Below are 20,847 nucleotides of genomic sequence, written 5' to 3' on the forward strand. Positions count from 1 at the left end.
AAATATAAATTATAAAGGTGTACGGATAAATGTAATAATCAAAATGTCAGGCAGATGTTTTAAATAGCCATAAGTTAAACGACTTTTTAAAATTATTATATATATTAGTTCTCATTGAAAAGCACTTAAAATATCACAATTTCACACCAGACCTTCCAACTTGTCAGAAAATTCATTTCATCCACTTGGTGTTCATAACCATTTTTCAAATAAGCTAGAAGATGTCAAGTTTTAAAGAAACTACATTTTGCCTTCATTGATCACGTTTTTATCTTTATAGTTGGAAAGTACCGAGATGGAAATATGCGTAGGGTCACCTCAACATCAAGGAGAGTGCAAAGGTTGCGAACGGGTCAGAGTTTTGACCCAGATCCAACAGGATCTAACCAAGATTGTAAGTTCTGGATGGTACAAGGATTTAGAATAAATATGCCGGGCATATTCGTTAGGAACGAGTTGGAATTGTAAAAACTAATATGGTTGGATCTGGATTAGAACCTGGTCAATCCATCCAGTTTTTACCTTTTCCTGTTTTCCACTTGAAAATCAGAAGTTTTTACATGTAATAAGTGAACCCAGAACCACAGGGCCTCGCATTTCAATCAGAGCCGACCTTTCACTATGGGATCGGAGTTGAGTTCAGACCTGAAACTGGATCCATTCTTCCAAGTCACTTCCAAATTCCAATGTTGGGTCAAGCATGACCTGATCCATTTCTGTCTCATTTTTAACGGACCCTTCAGCTTCAAACAGGTCGGATGTGATCGGATATCCGATATGAGTCTGACGTTATTTCTATATATAGATTCTTTAAGTAAAATCCAAATGTGCATACAGATCGGATTCAGATCTATTCAATAGGATTCAGGTTGGATTAGTATCAGCATTTTAAGTTGGATATGGAGTTGATCTGAATCAAAATCAGACCCCATTGCATTTTATACATGCAAATAGCTTGTTTTTTATCCATTTTTTCTGGATCCAGTATTACCATGTGTATTTCAGATTCAACCTAGCTCCTCAGATCTGATTAAGTCAAGATCTGGATTCTAATCTACTGTTTACATTTCATATTTGGATGTGTTATGTTCCGATCTGAATCCGAGCTGTTTGCACCCCTTCAGCATCTTATCTTGGCCCCACACCAACTGCCAGGTGTTAGGTATTTTTAAAAACAAAAACTAAAATAAGAATATACTGAAAGCCGCGATAGATGTAGTTATATTTAGATGTTATTTATCTGTAAGGCAATTTTTTCCAGTTAAACAAAGCAAAAATTCGTTCAATTAATTTAGATGTTAATTACATGCCAATTTTTGCTGAATGAAACCCAATAGGTATGGAAGGCTACGTTTATCACATGATCCCCTCGCAGTACCTTCCTTATATGAGATTTTGTTAGTTAGATTATGCCCATTTATGTAAAAATGATCATATTACCAAAAAAAATGTAAAAACGATAATATATTTTCTAACTTGCGGTTAATAATGGTATTTCCAATAAAATCGAGGGCCATCTACCTCAATGTCCGACAATATAATACAAATTTTGCCCTTTTCTTTTCCTGCTAACCTATTCAATTCTACCAAAAATCAATTGTTTAAACATACTTGGGCACAAAGCTGAAACAAAAAAGGAAAAAGAATACTTAACAAATACACAAAAGAAATTTATTACTGCAGCATATGTACTTCTTGCTATGAAGGAAGCGACAATGATGACTGGCTTACAAATGTATCATCAACTATGCTATGAGAATTACTGGAAGTTTTTCTCATCCGTTCTATGGAAGTTGCTTCATAAATTCCTGGAAATGAAAAAAGAGTGATCGCCAAATCACTAAAATGCCATACTAAAGTTAACAGGGTAGAAAAGAGCACGTAGAAATCAAAATTTAATGGCACTTTGTCTACTTGTTGAAAAGATGATTTTAAAAAGCTTAAACTCTATCAAGTGGACAACTTAAATTGCGTAAAATTCTATACCCTATTATTTTCCTTTTGGAAATAAAGAGATTTTATTTGAAGTCAAAGTTAAAAAACACCATGCTGGTACATAGATAGCAGGGGAACATACATTTGCACACAACCACTAACCATGTCACAAGTATCAGCAATATGTAGAAATCTGTTATGATTTTATCACAATAAATTTGCAAAATGTTAAAATCCCAATAAAAGTCATAAATTCAAAGACATCACTCCTTTCAATACAACAAAATTTTATATTATTTCTAGCTTGCATATAGAGACTGAACACTAATTTGCTAAATTGGTTGAGAATCTAAATGGAATGCATCAATGGCATCAATCACAAACTGTCACATATGTGTGGGTGTGGAGGGTGCAACACGGAAATTCCAAAAATCTTGGGTACAGGGGTGTGTGGATATACACACACGTGTATGTGCATTTATGTATTTATGTTAAAATATCTATGTATATATATATATATATATTCCATTTTATTGTTTTCTGTTTTATGTAAACTGAAATACCCATCAAGGGTATTTCAGTCATTTCATCAATGTATAGGCATCAGTCTATTAGAGGCTTGTGTATATTTTTCTAATTTTTTATTTTCTTTTATTTTTATTATTGTTGTGTACTTTATGGCTGTTGGGCCAGCCCAACTAGACGTTGGGCTGCTCCCAATGGGGCTAGCCCCCTTTACTCTCTCTTGTATTATAAATAGGGGTTAAAACCCCTTGTAAATGTTTTGCTTTTCTAAGTGTTTCTTAAGTGAATCTTATATTTTTGCATTGTGTTGTGTGTGTCTTTAGTGGCTATTGTGTATACCCTTAGTGGCTAGTTGTGTTTGTGTGTTATGTTCTTGAGATTGTTTTCACTTTGTATCATCTTTAGATGAATTAGTGGTGTCAAAGTGCTCCAAAAGTTCGTGATTGCAAAGGAAGATCCATCCATGATAGGTTTAGCAATGTTATGCTAAACTTGGGTTATAAATCTTGTTATACTGACCGTGCTCTTTTTGTCAAAAGTGTACCTGATATTGTCATACTCTTATTATATGTGGATGATATGATAATCACAGGAAGTGACAAAAAGAGAATTGATGAAATTAAAAATATTCTTAAAAAATATTTTGATATGTATAACCTCGGTTTTATAAGGTATTTTCTAGGTATTAGTTGTAAAAGCAAAATTAAGATTAGAGGATAGAACTCTACTTGACGATCCAACTCCATAACGACAATTGGTTGGATCCTTGACTAATTTATACATCACCAAACCAAACATCTCTCATGCGGTTTACTCAGCTAGTCAGTTTCAGCATGCACCAAATACAATGCATATAAGTGTTGTTCTCATAATTGTCAGATATATCAAGGATGCTATCACTAAAGGGTTATTTATATTATCTTCCTCTTCTTTAGAGTTAATTGCTTATACTGATGTTGATTAGGGAGATAATCCCAATGATAGAATCTCAACTACGGGTCTTTATATTTTTTTAGGTGAATCTCATATATCTTGGAGGTGCAAGAAGCATCAGAAGGTCTCTCTATCATCCATTAAAACTGAATTAGTCATGACAACCACAATAATGAAAATCATTTATTTGAGGGGTTTTCTCAAAGATATGTTCTTTGAAGATATACTGAGACAATAAGAGGTATATCTATATTGCAAGCAATCACACCTTTCATGAATGTGTCAAGCCTATAGAGATGGATTGCCACTATGTCCGAGAAAAATTTTTGTGAGGAACTATTGAATTACCTTATGTAACTTCGAAATGTCAGTTGACTGGCTTCTTCACTAAGGCTTTGCCTTCACCTCATTTTCTGAACCTTCATAGCAAACTTTGGGTGATCACACCGTAAGTTTGAGGAGAAGTGTTAATATATATACTATTTTCTATTTTATGTAAACTAAAATACCCATCAAGGGTATTTCAATCATTTCACCATGTATAGGCGTCAACCTATTAGAGGCTTGTGTATCTTTTTTTATTTTTTTTTATTTTTATTATTGTTGTGTACTTTATGGCTGTTGGGCTGCCCCCTTTACTCTCTCTTGTATTATAAATAGGGGTTGAAACCCCTTGTAAATACAATGCTTTTCTAAGTATTTTTTAAGTGAATCCTATATTTTTACATTGTCTTGTGTGTGCCTTTAGTGGCTATTGTGTAGGCCCTTAGTGGTTAGTTGTGTTTGTGTTATGATCTTGAGATTGTTCTCACTTTGTATCATCTTTATATGAATTAGTGCATTGTGCACTTCATTTGTATTTGTGTTGGTCCTTATTAGGATCCCTTTGGTATTTCAGTTTGTTTCATTACAATTTATGTATATAATATAGATAAAACTGGACTTGGTTAGGGTTAACCGAATCTCCTTTTGGACAGAAATGGACCTCAATGTGGTTGACTGCACCTGACACAAAAAAGTTGTGTCCAAGTGTGGCACCTGCATCGATGCGGGTGCGGCACGGGTGTGTTGCCCTGTTAGAAGTGTCCATGTTACATAGATCACAAAGATAAACTCTGTGCTCAATAAAGTTTGTGTTTTATCAGTTTGCTTCATTCCAAACTTAGGTTGGAAGAGAAGTGATCGAGTCATCACTTTTTCTTTTTGAAATCTTGCAATGTTATAAATTGGACACAACATATAATAGGCACAACATGGTAAATCATAGGGCCCAACACAATGTATCCACCTATAACAAAAAAAATTAGTATCATAAAACACACAACATACACTGTATGAGCCAATTACTATCCTACCGATTATCATTTAATGAGTTCTGTTCTTTTTTGTCATTTTTTGCTACACTTTAAGATCAAACAGGTGGCTTCAGCCTCATTTCACACCCAAAACTAAAAGAAACGTTTCCATTCTTTGCAGAGTTTATGACTAAACACCCTGCAATTGAAGCTAGAGATCTTTTAAAATACTGAATTATGCTTAAGGACATCAAATCTAGACAGACAATCCTTTTTTCTAAAGCAATTATATTTGAGAAAATTTCTCAAAGGTCTCAAAAGACCTGAACTGAGGGTATGTTATCAAGTGTTCAAAAACACCAAATTGGTTTGGTTGTCCAACACGGATGCAGCAAGGAAGATATACATTGAGGTGTGTCTCCAATAAGGCACTATTTGGTCAATACAAGCAAGAAACAATGCAACTCTAGATACCTACTGAATGGCATAAGATGGCAAATCAATGAAAAGCCTGGAAAACATTGAAAAAAGATGATAAAGAAATAAAGGGAACTCACGGAAAGAAGTGCCCAGGAGCTCTCAAAGCCCACTCTTCTAGCACAATGTCCCTCCTTACCCCTTGGCCGTCTTTAAGCCCATCATGCTCCAATACTCTCTCATAGCACAAGCACTTCGTTGCAATTTTCAACCAATACTATTAAAATGGTTTTCTTTCCAGTCCCAATCGATTGCTTTAGCCCAAGGTTGCCAAACTAGAAAGCGGAAGCGGGAAACGATACGGAACGTAGAAGCGAGGCATTTTAAAATTTATAGGAAGCGGGAAGCGAAGTGTCAATTTGAAAGCGAAATATGAATAAAAAATGAAGCAACATGTTAATTGAATAGGAATCAAACAAGAAACAAATAAAAACTAAAATAAAATTGATCATTCTTATATTTCATGATTTTTCAGTAAAAGAGTTAAATTTTTGTTAAAATCTAACAATGATGGTTACCAATTTAGAGAAAGTACATAGAAAATGAGTGGAAATGTAAGAGAAAATACATGTAAAGCATAGACCAGAGTTACCGGAAGCGCCTAAGTAAAGGGAGAAGCGCGCTTCAGAAGCGCGAAACGTCACGCTTCCGAAGCATGAGGGGAAGCGTCCCCCTTTTTTGGGAAGCGCGCTTCCCTTTTATGGGAAACACGCTCCCCCCCCCCACGCTTCCCCCTCGCTTTCGGTTCGCTTCCTAGGTTGCTTCCGGTTCGCTTCCTAGGTCGCTTTCGAGACGGTTCGGAATTTTCTTCTAAGTGGTCCCACGCTTCCCCGCTTCCTAAATTTTTGAAAGTGCCTCGCTTCCCGCTCCCGCTTCCTCGACTGGTAACTCTAGCATAGACCATGCATGTGGGAAGCATATAAAAAGCATTGGAGAATCGAGGTTCTCATAAAGTCTCAGAAGCGAGGAGTATCGCTCTTCCGAAGCGAGTTTCTAGGAAGCGCGCTTCCCACATACCTAAGAAGCTTCTGGTAACTTTGCTTTAGCCCCTCGAGAATATGTTTCACCCTCTCTTTGCATCTCAACATGCAGCCTTGCTTGCTTCCCACAGCAAGCAACCGTAACCTTCCCTAGTGCATCTTTACTCCAAAACCAACTCGTGCCGTGAACTCCCTTTCACAAGCACCTTCATATACCGAGTAACATTACATTTTTGTCCAAACTCAACATATGCCACCAATTGCATGTACTCAAATTGTTAAAATGTATTGATTCATATACAAGTGTATTTATTCGTATATGAGTGTATATGTATATATTATATAATTTTAAATTATTTTTTCCTTTATAATAGGTAATACCCTTTAAGGGTATTGTGGTAATTTTGTACATGTAATAGGCTCTGCCCATTAGAGGCAGAATGGTAATTTTGTACATGTAATAGGCTCTACCCTTTAGGGGCAGAACTGACCTTTTTTATTCTGTCCTTTACACTTTTGTAAAAGGCAGTTTTGTCTTTTAGTCAATATAGTTGTTGGGTTGGGAATCTCCAACAACTATATTCAGTTTTGTCTTTTAGTGAATATAGTTGTTGGAAATCTCCAACAACTATATTTCAAGTTGTTGGAGCCTTTCTCAACAGCCATATGGGTCCTCTTGGCCCTCTTGTTTGTATATAAATGGGGACCTCTTGTCCCATTAGATGTAATGCTTTCTTAAGCATTCTATCTCGATAAAGATTATTATTTTTTATATTTTTGTGTTCTTTTGTGTATGCTCTTTGGTGCCTCTTATGATCTCATGTATTTGATATTGATTGGCTTGTGTATTGTCCCTTTGTGAACTTGTGTTTGTGCACATTTAGGATCTTTGTAGTCATTGTATGCACTTAGATGCTTTTGTATTGCCTTTGACATTTGTATTGTCCTATGTAGGACTTGTTCTTGTGCTTATGAACATTATGGTTTGCTTTCCGCTTGATTTCAATACACAAATCACCATCTTATGTGGCCACAAACTGAATGAGCTATAATACTGGCCATTAATCAGGCTAACTTGACATCTTGGAAGTTCAGCTGGTATGCAATGGGGTACTGCTCATACAATATAGTGTTTGACAAAAGATACACAGTCAATAATTGGCAAATGTGAAATGGCCAATGTTGGAAATTTAAACTGAGACATTTTAAGGCAAGTTGGTTATTCAGTGACCAGTCAATGGCCCATTTAGTTCAGAAATTGAAAGCTGATCCCATGGATCTGACCTGGTTCTCTGGTGATCAAACAACTCAATTATGTTAAGATCCATTAAAATCAAACACTACCCCCGCTTCAATCAGGATCCATATCATTTATTACAAATCTAGGTTGTTGCTCCCAGGTCCATATCATTTCTAATGGATTTCAACCAAATATCATCAAGTAGAGTCATTTTGGTTTGGTTACAAGAAAGATGTATTGGCCGCATACAATTTCCTTAGCTTGGAGATTTTCAACAGACAATGCCCTTGGATTTTCGCTAGGCAGCCGTGTCTAAGTCTAATGTCCTCTCAACATGCACACAAAAATTTTAATTCTAGATCTAGGTCATGTTTTATAGATATGAAGATCAATATCCACATTTGTTAAAATGTATCTAATATATATATATATATATATATATATATACTGTATATTACATCAATACCCGATAGGGGTATTTTTGTAATTTCACATAGTTGTTTTAGAAAACAACTATTTTCAGTTTTTTTGTTTAAATGTATTTTTCTTTTCTTATTTTTTTAATTTCATTTTTGTATTTTTTAAAGGCCAAAAGGGGCTCCAACCATAGAGTCGTTGGAGCCCCCAACGGTCACAAATGTGACCGTTGGGGGCTCCCAACGACTCCATGGGAGCCCCCTTTTAGGCTCTCCTTTTGAGGCTTTTTGCCTCTCTTTCTCTCCTCTCCCTTGTGTATAAATAGGGGTGATCCCCTTGTATATTTTTCATTCTTGAGAGCTTTCTCTCTTCTCAATAAGAGGCTTTTTATATTGTTGCCTTCTTAAAGGCTTGTGCTTGTATTGTCCCTTTGTGGACTTGTGATATTGTCTCTTTTATTCATTGTTGTAAGTGCTTGTATGCACTCTTTATATTTCCGCAATATCTCATTACAACATTGTCCGCATAACCTTTTCACATTGTCACTTTTGTCAACTGGCAATTTAACAAATAAACCTTCTGATTGGAAGCCTGAATTTGACCCATTTGAATGGGCTTATTGTATATTAGTTTTGTGGTGAAGGAAATGGCATAACCAAAACTGGCAATCTAACATAAGAAAAAAAGCAGAACCACATTTACATTTCCCCGAAGTCGTAATCAAACACTCAAATAAGTATCAGGAGAAAAAATTCCTATAAAAAAATCATTGGATCCCTGGAGAATTTCTCCAGATGCAATTGAAGTATCAATGACACCGTAAAATGAAAATGAAATCATGCAGACATTTCACAAAATCTATTTGCAACAACTAAGATTCTAGTAGTATTTAAAATTGACAAAAATAGAAGCAAAAATTATTGCAGAAAACATTTGACGGCAAAAATGCCTACAAGCATTACAAAGTAAATAAACAGAAAATAAATAAATCCCAAGGAAAAAGAGCAGCCAGTCATTATAAAGAGTAACCTGATGAAGAAATCCTCTGATCAGTCCTTCAATGCCCATCAATGATAAAAACCAAAAAGAAGCAGATAATGAAGGGTAGACAGTGCACAGAAGGATTAGATAACATACCAAAACACAAAATCATGGAGCAAACCAGAAACCCAACTGGAGAAAAGTCCACTTTGTATATAATTGCCATGATGATAATACAGACAGCAGAGACCATTAAATGCCTTGGAGAAGATACAACCATGTGTAACCTGGAAACAGATGAAAGCCACATCAATCTTGCACATAATACGTACCGCATGCACCGAAATACAAAAAGGCATCGATTGAATATCCATCGATGAAACTAAAATAACTAGCAGTTATCACAGGAAGATAACAAGCACATCAGAATCCCCATATATATATATATATATATATATATATATATATATATATATATATATATAACACTAACATTTCTTTTTTTTATTATTGAACATTGTTTATACTTTATATGTATTCCTTTAGTCTCAAAATGTGAACCCTAACTCAGAATCTCATAATAGCTGAGGATTATACATTTCTGGCATTCTATTCAAAATCCAAGTTCGCCTTACAAAAAGAATATTCTGATTTCTTCACATTAACCTTCTGATGATTTCAATTGCTACATTAGTTTGAAGATTTGGCAACGTATTATGTGTTTGTTTGGCTACTCGCATACCCCATCTCATAGTATTGACAAATAACTCCTTAAATGGGACAATTATAGGTATAAGCTGTAAAAGTATCTTCAACAAGATACTTTAGTCGATAACACAACAACCTTAAGAATAAATGTGTGAACATACACACCCAAGAACACTTGTGCACAACAAACACAACACACTGAATCACAAATATGCACTTGCACTCATAAGTTTCATAAACACTAAAGAGGTTGGGCTATAATCCCAAATCCCTTGAGAAAATACAAGAGGAGCTGCCCATATAAATAGGGCTTGGAGGAGGCCTTGGGAGGGGCTCCACATAGTCGTTGGAGCCCCTCCAACGGTCACATTTGTGACCGTTGGAGGGGTCCAACGACTAGTGGGTTGGGCCCCTCCCAATGCATGTACAATGCATTAAATGCAAAAAACAAAAATACAAAAAGAAAAAGAAAAAAGAAAATACAAAAAAAACATATTCTTGAAAAAGAATATGTGTAAAATTCCTAAACTACCCTTACTATGACTATATATATTTTATATATATAATTGGTAAATACATATACATATATTATATATATGTATATGTATTACCTTATATATATATAAAATATATATACAAAATTACAAGTTTGATTACATAATTTAACACCCCCCCTCAAACTTAGGGCAAGATGACCGATAGTTTGCCAAGAAAGAAGTTGAACCGCGGAGCGCACAGGGCTTTAGTAAAGAAATCGGCCAACTGATATTCGGACGTGACATAAGGAAGGTCGATAACTCCTCGGAGATATGCTTCACGAACATAGTGACAGTCCATTTCGATGTGTTTTGTCCGCTCATGAAAGGTGTGGTTCTTTGCAATGTAGATTGCACTTTTGTTGTCGCAGCATAGCTTGGTGGGTCCTTCAATTTTGATCCCCATGTCTTCTAGCAGTTGGTGAATCCAAACAATCTCCATGGTAGTAGTGGCCATGGCACGATATTCAGCTTCGGTTGAGGAGAGCGACACCTTTTGTTGCTTCTTGCATCTCCACGAAATTAGTGAGTCTCCTAAGAACACACAAAAACCAGTGGTGGAGTGACGGTTATTTGGGTCACCTCCCCAATCTGAGTCAGTATAAGCAATCAATTTTAAATCAGAGGAAGAGGACAGAAAAACTCCCTTATTTAGAGTACCCTTTATGTATCTTACGACCCGTAAGATGGCACTCATGTGAACGGATGTAGGCGCATGCTGAAATTGACTTGCAGTATGGACTGCATGGGATATATCTGGTCTGGTAATACTCAGATACATCAGGGACCCTACAAGCTGTCTGTAAGGTGTAGGATCCAATAGGGGAACTCCATCATCAATTTTCATCTTTGCTCCTACTACCGCAGGAGTTTCACACAGCTTCTCATCTGTAATACCTGACCTGTCAATGATCTTAGAAGCAAGCTTAGTTTGAGATAAGAAATATCCTCGAAGAGAGTATGCCACTTCAATTCCCAAAAAATAAGTTAAAAAACCCAAGTCAGACATTTCAAATTTATCTTTTAAGATAGATTTTATACTTTTAACCCCGTTAGAATCACTCCCAGTGATGAGCATGTCATCAACATACAGAAGTAAAATAACAATCCCTGCATTGGATTTTCTAACAAATAGAGCAGTGTCAGTAAAACAAGAGGAAAAACCATTCTCAATCATAACAGAGTTAAATCTATCATACCAAGCCTTGGGAGCTTGTTTTAGGCCATAGAGTGCTTTCTGAAGACGAAGCACCTTTCCCTTAGGAGTCTCCATTCCAGGAGGAGCATCCATGTAGACTTCTTCGCTTAAATCGCCATTTAAAAAGGCATTTTTCACATCCATTTGATAGATGTTCCATTTGTTGATAGAGGCAACGGTTATAAGACATCGAACAGTGACCATACGAGCTACAGGAGCAAAAGTTTCTTCATAGTCAATACCATATTCTTGACTATATCCTTTTGCAACCAAGCGAGCTTTATACCTTTCAAGGGATCCATCACTTTTAGTTTTTACTTTGAAAACCCATCTGCACCATATTGTTTTCTTGCCTTTAGGAAGATTTTGGAATTCCCAGGTTTTGGCTCTTCTCAGAGCCTCAAGTTCATTGTCCATGGCATTAATCCATTCAGGGCATTTACGTGCTTCTTCAAAATTTCTAGGTTCTATATAAGAGTGGATGGCACTAAGGCAGGCTCTATATCTTGGTGAGAAAGAGTCATAGGAAATGAACCTAGAAGGAGGCCTTCTACTTCTCTCAGTTCTACGAGGGATCACTTCATTATGAGAGGCACTGGAACTGGCATCATTATATCTGTCAAGAGCACTCCTAAAGTTGTTTTGATCTCTATGAGAGTAGGTGATAGGGTCTCTAGGTAATTCAATAGGTTGATGTGACGAAGGAGACAAGGAGATGTTTTCCTCGGTTTCAAGTTCATTTGGGTTACCTTGATCTGACTCATTATCACTAGTATCATCGTCCTTATTCAGTAAATCAAATAAAAAAGAGTAATCCATATTTTCATTATGGGGGTCACAACTTTCAAATCCACTAACATTTTCCAAAAAACTCACGTTCCTGAAAACATACAACTTATCACTTTTGATATCATAACAACGAAACCCCTTTTGGGTTTCAGAATAGCCAAGAAAGGCACAAGGAATGGCCTTTGGAGAAAGTTTGTCATTCTTATCAGTAAGAACAAAACACTTACACCCAAAGACCCTTAACCTGCTATAATCAGGTTCCTTATCATACAGTTTTTCAAAGGGAGAAATTTTGTTTAAATTTTTCGATGGAAGTCGGTTTATGAGATAGACAGAGGTAAGAGCTGCCTCAGCCCAAAGATTTTTTGGAATGTTTTGAGAAATGAGCAAAGTCCTAGTTGTTTCAATGATGTGCCTGTGTTTTCGTTCGGCTAACCCATTTTGTTGAGGGGTTTTTGGACATGATTTTTGGTGAAGAATTCCAAAATTTTCAAGATAACCCTTAAATTCATTTGAGAGGTATTCTCCTCCAGAGTCAGACCTAAAAATTTTTAAAGATCCATTGAATTGATTTGAAATCATCATGTGAAAATTTTTAAAGGTTGAAAAAACTTCATGTTTATGTTTAAGGAAATAGATCCAACAAAACCTAGTATAGTCATCCACAAAGATTACATAATATGAAAAACCTCCTTTAGACATTACCGGAGCCGGTCCCCATACATCGGAATGGATAATTTCAAATGGTTTTGTCGTAAACATGGATCTTTGAGGAAAGGGCAAACATTTCATTTTCCCAAGAATGCATTCATTACACAAAAAGTCACTTTTACAAAGATGTTTAACAAAAGGCAAGTACGAGATTTTAACAATATTGGGATGACCCAATCTCTTATGCCATACATGAATGTCTTTGTTTTGGACGACGTTGCAAAATTGACTCTTGGGAACTTGAAGAAAATCTACGTAGTAGAGGTCTCCTCTTCTAGAGCCTTCCCCAATCAATCTCCCGGACTGGCGATCCTGTATCCAACATTTATTAGAAGAAAATTTTATATCGCAACCATGGTCCGAGAGTTGGGAAACGGAAAGAAGATTTAGGTTAAGGTTTGGGATAAAACGAATTTTTGGAACAAAGAAGTCTTGTTTTTCAAAATTACCTATTCCTTTAATCTCAAGAGATGTACCGTCCGCGATTGATACAAAGGATGGAAAAGCACTTTTAGAAAAATTTGAAAGAGTGCAATAACTAGGGGTCATGTGAAAGGATGCCCCGGAATCTAAAAGCCAAGATGTCTTACCGGGGGAAGAGGATGACATAGCGGCTCCGGAAGTACCTCCCTTGAGAAGAGGTTGTAGGGCTTCCACGATTTGTTGAAGAGAAAGAGACTCACTTGATAAAGGGGGTCGTTCTTCAACTTGAGATGCCATAGCCGTTGCAATCAATTTCTTCCATTTAGGACACAAGGGTTTGATATGTCCGGGTTCTTTACAATGATAGCAAGTTACTTTGCTATAGTCTCTTTTGCCATACCGATCGTTTCCTCCTTGACCTTGATTCTTGAAATGAGGAGGTCTATAGGTCCTCATGTTATTTCTCGGTCTTGACACGGCATTAGCCATTTCACCATCTTCTTGAGTAGAAGAAGTAACAAGAATGCTAGGGTTATTTTTGCCAATCCCCATACGGGTTTCTTCACCACTTAGCTTGGTGATAACATCTTCGAGTGAGGGGGATGTGAAGGCGGAGAGAAGAGAGGACCGAACTTGTTCAAATTCGGGTCTAAGGCCATTTAAAAAATTGAAGAACCGGTCTTCTTCAACTTGTTTGTGCCTTAATTCGATAGCCTCACCACTCCATTTAGGTTCAAGAATTGCGAGCTCGTCCCAAATAGAGGATAATTCGGCAAAGTACTCCCGAATGGTCATGTCATTTTGTTGGAGAGTCAAAGCCCTCTTTTGAAGAAAGTACTTGTGGGATAGATCTCTTGAGGTGTACATTTTCTCAAGATATACCCAAGCTTCGGAAGCCCTTTTAAATTTGATGATGTTGGCATTTATCTTGGTCTCAACGGATGAGAAAATCCAAGATAATATCTTGAAGTTCTTCATTTCCCAATCATCATGTTTCTTAGAATACTCTTCAAGGGCCTTTTGTCTTTCATCCCCTTCAAGAATCTTAATATCACCTCCTTCAACAATGGTAATTTTGGGTTCCGGTTCCGGTATGGATCCATAAACGTAACCCCAAAGCCCCTTTCCTTTAATATGGGCTTCCATATTACCGGCCCAAACATGATAGTTTGAGCCATTAAGCTTAAACCCAAGAGAGAAATGGGAGTCTTTTTCGCCCATTAGAGAGGAAAGAATGCAAGAGATAGTATGTACCTTAATTACTTTTTGCGTCTTTCTTGACAAAAGGAGCTCCTAAAATATTGCTCGAAGAAGATGATCCTCTTTGATTTCAAAAAACTTGAAGGCACGCTTCCCGAGGAATGCAAAAGAAGGCGAGTCGCAATTCTTCTTCTTCAACGAGGCTCTGATACCATGTGAAAGTATCTTCAACAAGATACTTTAGTCGATAACACAACAACCTTAAGAATAAATGTGTGAACATACACGCCCAAGAACACTTGTGCACAACAAACACAACACACCGAATCACAAATGTGCACTTGCACTCATAAGTTTCATAAACACTAAAGAGGTTGGGCTATAATCCCAAATCCCTTACAAGAGGAGCTGCCCATATAAATAGGGCTTGGAGGAGGCCTTGGGAGGGGCTCCACATAGTCGTTGGAGCCCCTCCAACGGTCACATTTGTGACCGTTGGAGGGGTCCAACGACTAGTGGGTTGGGCCCCTCCCAATGCATGTACAATGCATTAAATGCAAAAAACAAAAATACAAAAAGAAAAAGAAAAAAGAAAATACAAAAAAAACATATTCTTGAAAAAGAATATGTGTAAAATTCCTAAACTACCCTTACTATGACTATATATATTTTATATATATAATTGGTAAATACATATACATATATTATATATATGTATATGTATTACCTTATATATATAAAATATATATACGAAATTACAAGTTTGATTACATAATTTAACATAAGCAGGATAAAATTTATGAGGTACTGGGGGCCGGCCTTTCAAATCACTATGTGGCTGCTGTGGTATCTCAGGAATCAGATTATCTTCGAAAGCATGCAGATTTCAGGAGATATTGTGAAGAGATGTATCCATGTGGTAAGGGAGAAAACTTTAGATGCAGGTCAGATGGAAGGCCAAGGGAGATTGGGCCTGGTAGATCTCTTGGTTCTAGGTAGACTTCATGGTTTTGCTAGATTTCATGTTGTGTGTGTTCCTAAATGTAGGATGATTGCATGTCAGTTAGCCATATGTGTGAGTGTCGGTTCCAATTGGTTGTGGAAAGGCAAGCCTCCTGATTGGTTACTTGATATTCATGAATTATAACTGTGCTTATTGTTTTTAGTTTAACCAAACCAGTAGGGTTCTTGCCCAACCCCAGTCCCTAGCTTGATTATCAAAAACAAAAAAGAAAACTTTAAACATGATCAATGGGCTAAATATATGAAGTGCAGTGAAACTGGTTTTTTTTTTTTGTGTGTGTGTGTGTTGAATAGAACGTTACATTATATTTAAGTTGCAATTACATGATATTTAGATTAAATACGCCCTCAACATTATTCACGGCGAAGTAAACAATTCATGGGATCAGTTGGGACCAACAAATAACGAAAAAACAAAGTCTTAAACATGGAAGTAAAGAAAGTATTTGATTGAATTTTCTGCATCAGTTGCACACCTATCTTCAGCAATACTGTCAACATAGAATATTAAGATGATTCCAAAAAGAATTGTGCTGACATAAGCCCAAGATGAAAACCATGGCTTCCAGTTTCTCTCAGAGGTTGAGCCCTGCAGAAAGCCCCACGTCAATGAGGCAACAATATTGAAATCCAAAAGGACAAAGAGAACCAAAAAATTCTTATATCGTTGGTCATCAAACCAAGAATAATCATCAAATAATTATGGCATGCTTGGACACACTATATTGCAATATTGGGTGATTGACGTAGTAATCCTTATTTTTTCTGTTTTGGCATGCTTGTTGTTTGTTTCAATATGTTATAACATGCTAAAAGGACAAGCTTTGTATTATCTATAAATATTTAAAAATTCAAAATATAAGGCTAGAATGTATAGAAAGTCTTAGAAGTGAGAAATTATCCCCTCCCCCTTTTACTCGATATTTTTTCCTTGAAAATGAGGAGTTGGCCCCTTTTTCTCCTCATTACCCCTTTCTCTATTTTTCTTTATCATACATATAGCATATTAGTTGCTACCATATTATTATAAATAAAATTGCACCATCTTCATAGCAGAAACTACAAAATTATATTTTGAAATATTCATATATTTTAACCTAGGGACATCCAGATGTACCCTTAGGGAGATAATATCATATTATAAAGTTGAAACTTACCAATACCATCTCCCACATTGCAAATGGAAAGATAAAGCAAGCAGAAGATGTGACTGTTATTGAATGAAGCCTTCTTTTGAGCTGATTCTGATGGCATGATAACAACTAATCATCAGCATCACTCTTATACCCTTCACAAAGAATAGATAAAAGAATCAAAGGTTTTGGAAATAAACAAAGTACAAGGAAAATTTTAACAGCAACCTTGAGTGATACACGGCGTACAATCACCCTCCTCAAACCTGCTAGAACCCCAGCAGTGATGGGGATTGCCATTTCTTTCATCTCCAAAGGTTTCTCCTTGTTGGTTGTTAATCTGGAATCAGATCTATCCATGAAAGGTTATCTTCGGTTAAGTTATTTCAATTAACAGAAAACCTTGTATGGTTACAATCATAGTCACAAATATCGGTATCAAGGCTAATTCTCGTGATATTATAGGTATGGTGATAAATCTTGGAAAAATCTTGGGAAAATCTCGGGGCATAATATATATATATATATATATATATATATATATATATATATATATATATATAATAACAAAAATAAGAAAATATCATGTTTAGTTAATAAAATTCATATATACTAAAAGAAATAAGTAAAAAATACAAAATAAAGAAGAAAAACACCTTTCAGATGTAGAAAATAAGTAAAAACAGTAACAAATATTGCTAATATCACGATATTCTCGTGATCTATGTCACATGGGTGCGGGTGCGGGTGTGGGTGTGGGTGCGGGTGCGGGGATGCAGCACTTCCAAAAAACCCAGGTGCGCGGTTGCGGCAAATATATATATATATATATATATATATATATATATATATATATATATATATATATATATATATATATATATATATATATATATATATATATATATATATATATATATAAAAAGTCCAAAAGTTGGACATAAATGATCCTGGGTGCTTTGACTGCACCCAGGGTCAGGTTGACCGCATCGGGTGCGGGTGCGGCACCTAGTTGGAGAATCCCTGTGACATATATTAAAAAAAATTATTTCTTGGCAAAAAAAAAATTTTAAGTCCGAAAAATTGGACCAAAATGACCCTGGGTGAGTTGACCGCACTCGCGTCGCGTCGACATGGGTGTGGCACCCTACTAGCCGAATCCCTGTGACATAGCTCGTGATAATATCATGATATTATCAATTTGGCGATATTTTCAAAATATCACGATATTTTCAAAATATCACGATATTTTACCTATAATATCATTTGATGAATATAACACATTAATATCACAATATTTTCAAAATATCGCCAATATCTATGACTATGGTTACAAATATGTAGTATGTACTGCATTCACATATAAATTTGCTTTCTTTTCATTGTTGGTTGCAAGCAGTAGAACTATTTTTGTATGAAAACCTATAACAAACATTTAAATTACAGGGAATGAGAGAAAATATTATTTAAGAATAGAAAAAGTAGCACTCATATTTAACATGCATCTTCTAGGACTTCCTCTCACTGTTGAATACAAACAATAGAGCTGTTCCTATAAGAAGAGTCCATAACCAGCATTCAGAATTAAAAAGATTTATTATTTGAGGGTATAGAAAGGAGTATATGTTGCTGTAGCCCATCCCTCTGACAAAAAGTAAAAACATTCAGCCATTGCAATCAGTCCGCCCACCTGAAAACAATGATATGACAGTTCAACCATTTGATTAGGGAAATACTTTAATTTCTGTGCAAAAATTTCAGTAGCCTCTCCAGAGTGGTATTCATATGATCCCTAAATCCTAATTTGATTAGAAAATTCATAAACAAGAACAATATCAACAATTTATGTACAAAAAATTAGGGAATGAATTGCAATTCATGTACTCAAAGTAATCAAAGTCATTCTCCTCAGAAAATGTATGCAAGAAACAAAACATTGTGTGATTGAGGTAACCAACCTTTTTCCATAGCTGACCCCTTCTCCCATGAAAAAATGCAGATAATACTCCAAGCACGGCACCATCATACTCAGCCATTACAACACTGAAATTTCAACAAAGATTTAACACTCTTTTCTTGTCATAACATGCCAAAAAAAAAGATAAATATACAACATGCTAAAAATATTTTAATAGAAGCCTGCATTATTCCAGTATTCCAAATAAGGTTAACACAAAAAATATATTTGATTATTTCTAAATAAGTTAGGCTTGTCACCAGCTGCTATAGGTTCTTTGAGAATTTAAGTATCCATTAGTCATCCAGCATAGGATAATGTAAATACCTAAATCCCCCTGGTCAGCACATCTCAGAATCAAACCTGATACACAAAGACATAGGATGGATAGGACATACACATGTTTATGTTACAAGGGAACTTTATAAAACTAGGATGCAGGCATACCACACATATACAAACATATGTTGGTAGAATTGAATTTAGTTTAACAAAATATTGACTATATCCAATACAACTTCGACCACATCCACCCATGTGGTAAAGTGGCCTTCAAGTTTACCATGTTGTGTCCACATGACATGGAATGTTTTGGCAAGTAGATGCGCTTGTGTAATATACACAGGCTTAACCAAGTCCAAGAGCTGGCAAAGTAAATTAAACTTGACATATTATGAACCATATAATTACAATTAGCATCTTGGCAAGGCCAGTCTATGAATTCAAAGTTATTCTGGCAATGAAAAGGTGATATATCATTCCAAGGGGACATGATTGGTAACAAGAGAACAATAATCGATATTTAGGAAAGATCAAGACATGCGACAAACCTGATGGGTCCACAAGTCTTTAGGCCCTTCCCCCACAAGATGAAGTACAATGCCATAATACCTCCATTTACTATGGACGGTACTACCTGAAACACTATTTCCCTTTCAAAAGTAAGATGAAATAGCCAGCCATATCAAATAAACCTAACCAAGGAGTCGTTTTGCACAAGATTCAAAAAGTAGAATCATATCTAACCTGAGAATTAGAAAGAGAACGCCCCCTCCAAGGTTTTTGCATGGCTAGGAAAATTATAGATGATGGAACCAAACAACTGAAGATGAAAACTATAACCAAAGCTCCTTTCTCTGATACATACTGGTACATGGAGAAAACTGACCATATTCTCAAGAAGTTCCCAATGAGGTGAATAATCTGCAAAGGTGTTTGCCTAAAACAAACGGGTGAACATATTCCATCATGAGATTAGTAACTAAACCTTAGTGGTGCATAGAGAAATAGTCAAATCAACATTATGCCATAAATCAGTGGCTAAACAACTTGTAAAAGTTCAAGTTATACACTATGAAACTAAAAAGTAAAAATCCCCTGAGTATTGCTTTAAAATTAGTTTCATCAAATAGAAAGAGGTTTAATAAGTTTTAGCATACTTGAGGTGATACACCGGGGGGAGGGAAGAGTTGTATGACAATGTAGAATTTGAAGAAAACCTCCTCAATATGATTTAAAATCATGTTAGAAATCGAAGCATCCAAAGCATTAATGGTGAAAGAAAGTAAAAAGTTACTTTATTTTCTTTATAACAGAGAACTTCACTTCAGGTGCCAAACTGCATCAATCTCCATTTACCAAGCTCAGCCACAATCCCTGACCACTGCATAAGCTCTCAAAGGTGGAGTAGAGGGCAATTCCTAATCCCATTATCGACACCGCCGGAGCTAAACTGATACACTGATTTCTCTTTCTTCTTAGCAATTAAGGCAGTACATTTGGCCCGAAAATTCAATACATCCGCACCGCAATTCATTCAAAGAGTGCAAGCCAACAATGGGATCAAAGATCCCACTGACCCAACCAATTCTGGTTTTCGTTCCACATCTCCGACAACCAACGGCGTTAAACGATCGCAGTAATGAAAACAACAGACTATTTCAACGCCAATTTGAAACAGAAAAAGACGGAGAAAAAGGTGAAATATTGTTCGATTACAATCCTGAATGGACAACCACCATTTGCTCACATAAAACCCTAAAACCGAAGATTTTCGATCGCCGTCTGGTGGCGAAAAACCCATTCCAGTTTCGGGCATCAGGGATTAACACAGAGGAACCTAACAACCCTAAAAAATGAGGAGGCAGATCGGGGATCGGAAGGGAAGCGTACCTGAAGGGATCGGGCTCACGCTTACTGCTGGCCGTCAGAGAGATAGAATCATCCACGTTGGTTGACATCATCTTCGTTCCCGAGATTGGAAGAGCCGGATTTTCCAGACTCTTGGAACGCAGCTATCCGAGAAGGTGTTTTCTCTAGCTAATGATATCAAATCTTGGCTCTTGGCTCCATAATCTAGACGTGATTAAATTTCAAAAAATAGCTA

General features: G+C 36.2%; 2 protein-coding genes across 2 annotated transcripts; both read right to left on the reverse strand.

Annotated features, from left to right (window-relative positions):
• Positions 1–1,657: 1,657 nt before the first annotated feature.
• On the reverse strand, positions 1,658–16,811 carry LOC149834188 (uncharacterized). The gene is made up of 5 exons (XM_090011273.1): positions 16,733–16,811; positions 16,529–16,659; positions 15,848–15,960; positions 8,940–9,070; positions 1,658–1,808 (listed from the first exon to the last, which is right to left on the reverse strand). Exons 2-5 carry the CDS (start codon positions 16,544–16,546, stop codon positions 1,699–1,701), a joined length of 372 nt encoding a protein of 123 aa, XP_089867399.1. The 5' UTR covers positions 16,547–16,659; positions 16,733–16,811; the 3' UTR covers positions 1,658–1,698.
• A 1,281-nt stretch (positions 16,812–18,092) lies between these two features.
• On the reverse strand, positions 18,093–20,799 carry LOC149834189 (uncharacterized). The gene is made up of 5 exons (XM_090011272.1): positions 20,634–20,799; positions 19,488–19,680; positions 19,292–19,377; positions 18,463–18,547; positions 18,093–18,194 (listed from the first exon to the last, which is right to left on the reverse strand). Exons 1-5 carry the CDS (start codon positions 20,702–20,704, stop codon positions 18,102–18,104), a joined length of 528 nt encoding a protein of 175 aa, XP_089867398.1. The 5' UTR covers positions 20,705–20,799; the 3' UTR covers positions 18,093–18,101.
• Between the last annotated feature and the right edge of the window lie 48 nt (positions 20,800–20,847).

Source organism: Nuphar pumila, chromosome 6 (assembly GCF_984573655.1).
Source record: "Nuphar pumila chromosome 6, dmNupPumi1.hap1.1, whole genome shotgun sequence".
NCBI lineage: Eukaryota > Viridiplantae > Streptophyta > Magnoliopsida > Nymphaeales > Nymphaeaceae > Nuphar > Nuphar pumila.

What these genes read in the sequence shown, in the direction of transcription:
- LOC149834188 (XM_090011273.1), bottom strand. An exon ending in GACAGTATTGCTGAAGATAG is followed by an intron (nt 9,071 to 15,847) that starts GTGTGCAACTGA and finishes ATCTGTTTCCAG; the next exon opens with GTTACACATGGTTGTATCTT. An exon ending in CTCCATGATTTTGTGTTTTG is followed by an intron (nt 1,809 to 8,939) that starts GTATGTTATCTA and finishes TTTCATTTCCAG; the next exon opens with GAATTTATGAAGCAACTTCC.
- LOC149834189 (XM_090011272.1), bottom strand. Translation starts at nt 20,704, where the DNA reads ATGATGTCAACCAACGTGGATGATTCTATCTCTCTGACGGCCAGCAGT. An exon ending in CGTGAGCCCGATCCCTTCAG is followed by an intron (nt 19,681 to 20,633) that starts GTACGCTTCCCT and finishes CGTTTGTTTTAG; the next exon opens with GCAAACACCTTTGCAGATTA. An exon ending in GGGGTCAGCTATGGAAAAAG is followed by an intron (nt 18,195 to 18,462) that starts GTTGGTTACCTC and finishes CATTGTTTTCAG; the next exon opens with GTGGGCGGACTGATTGCAAT.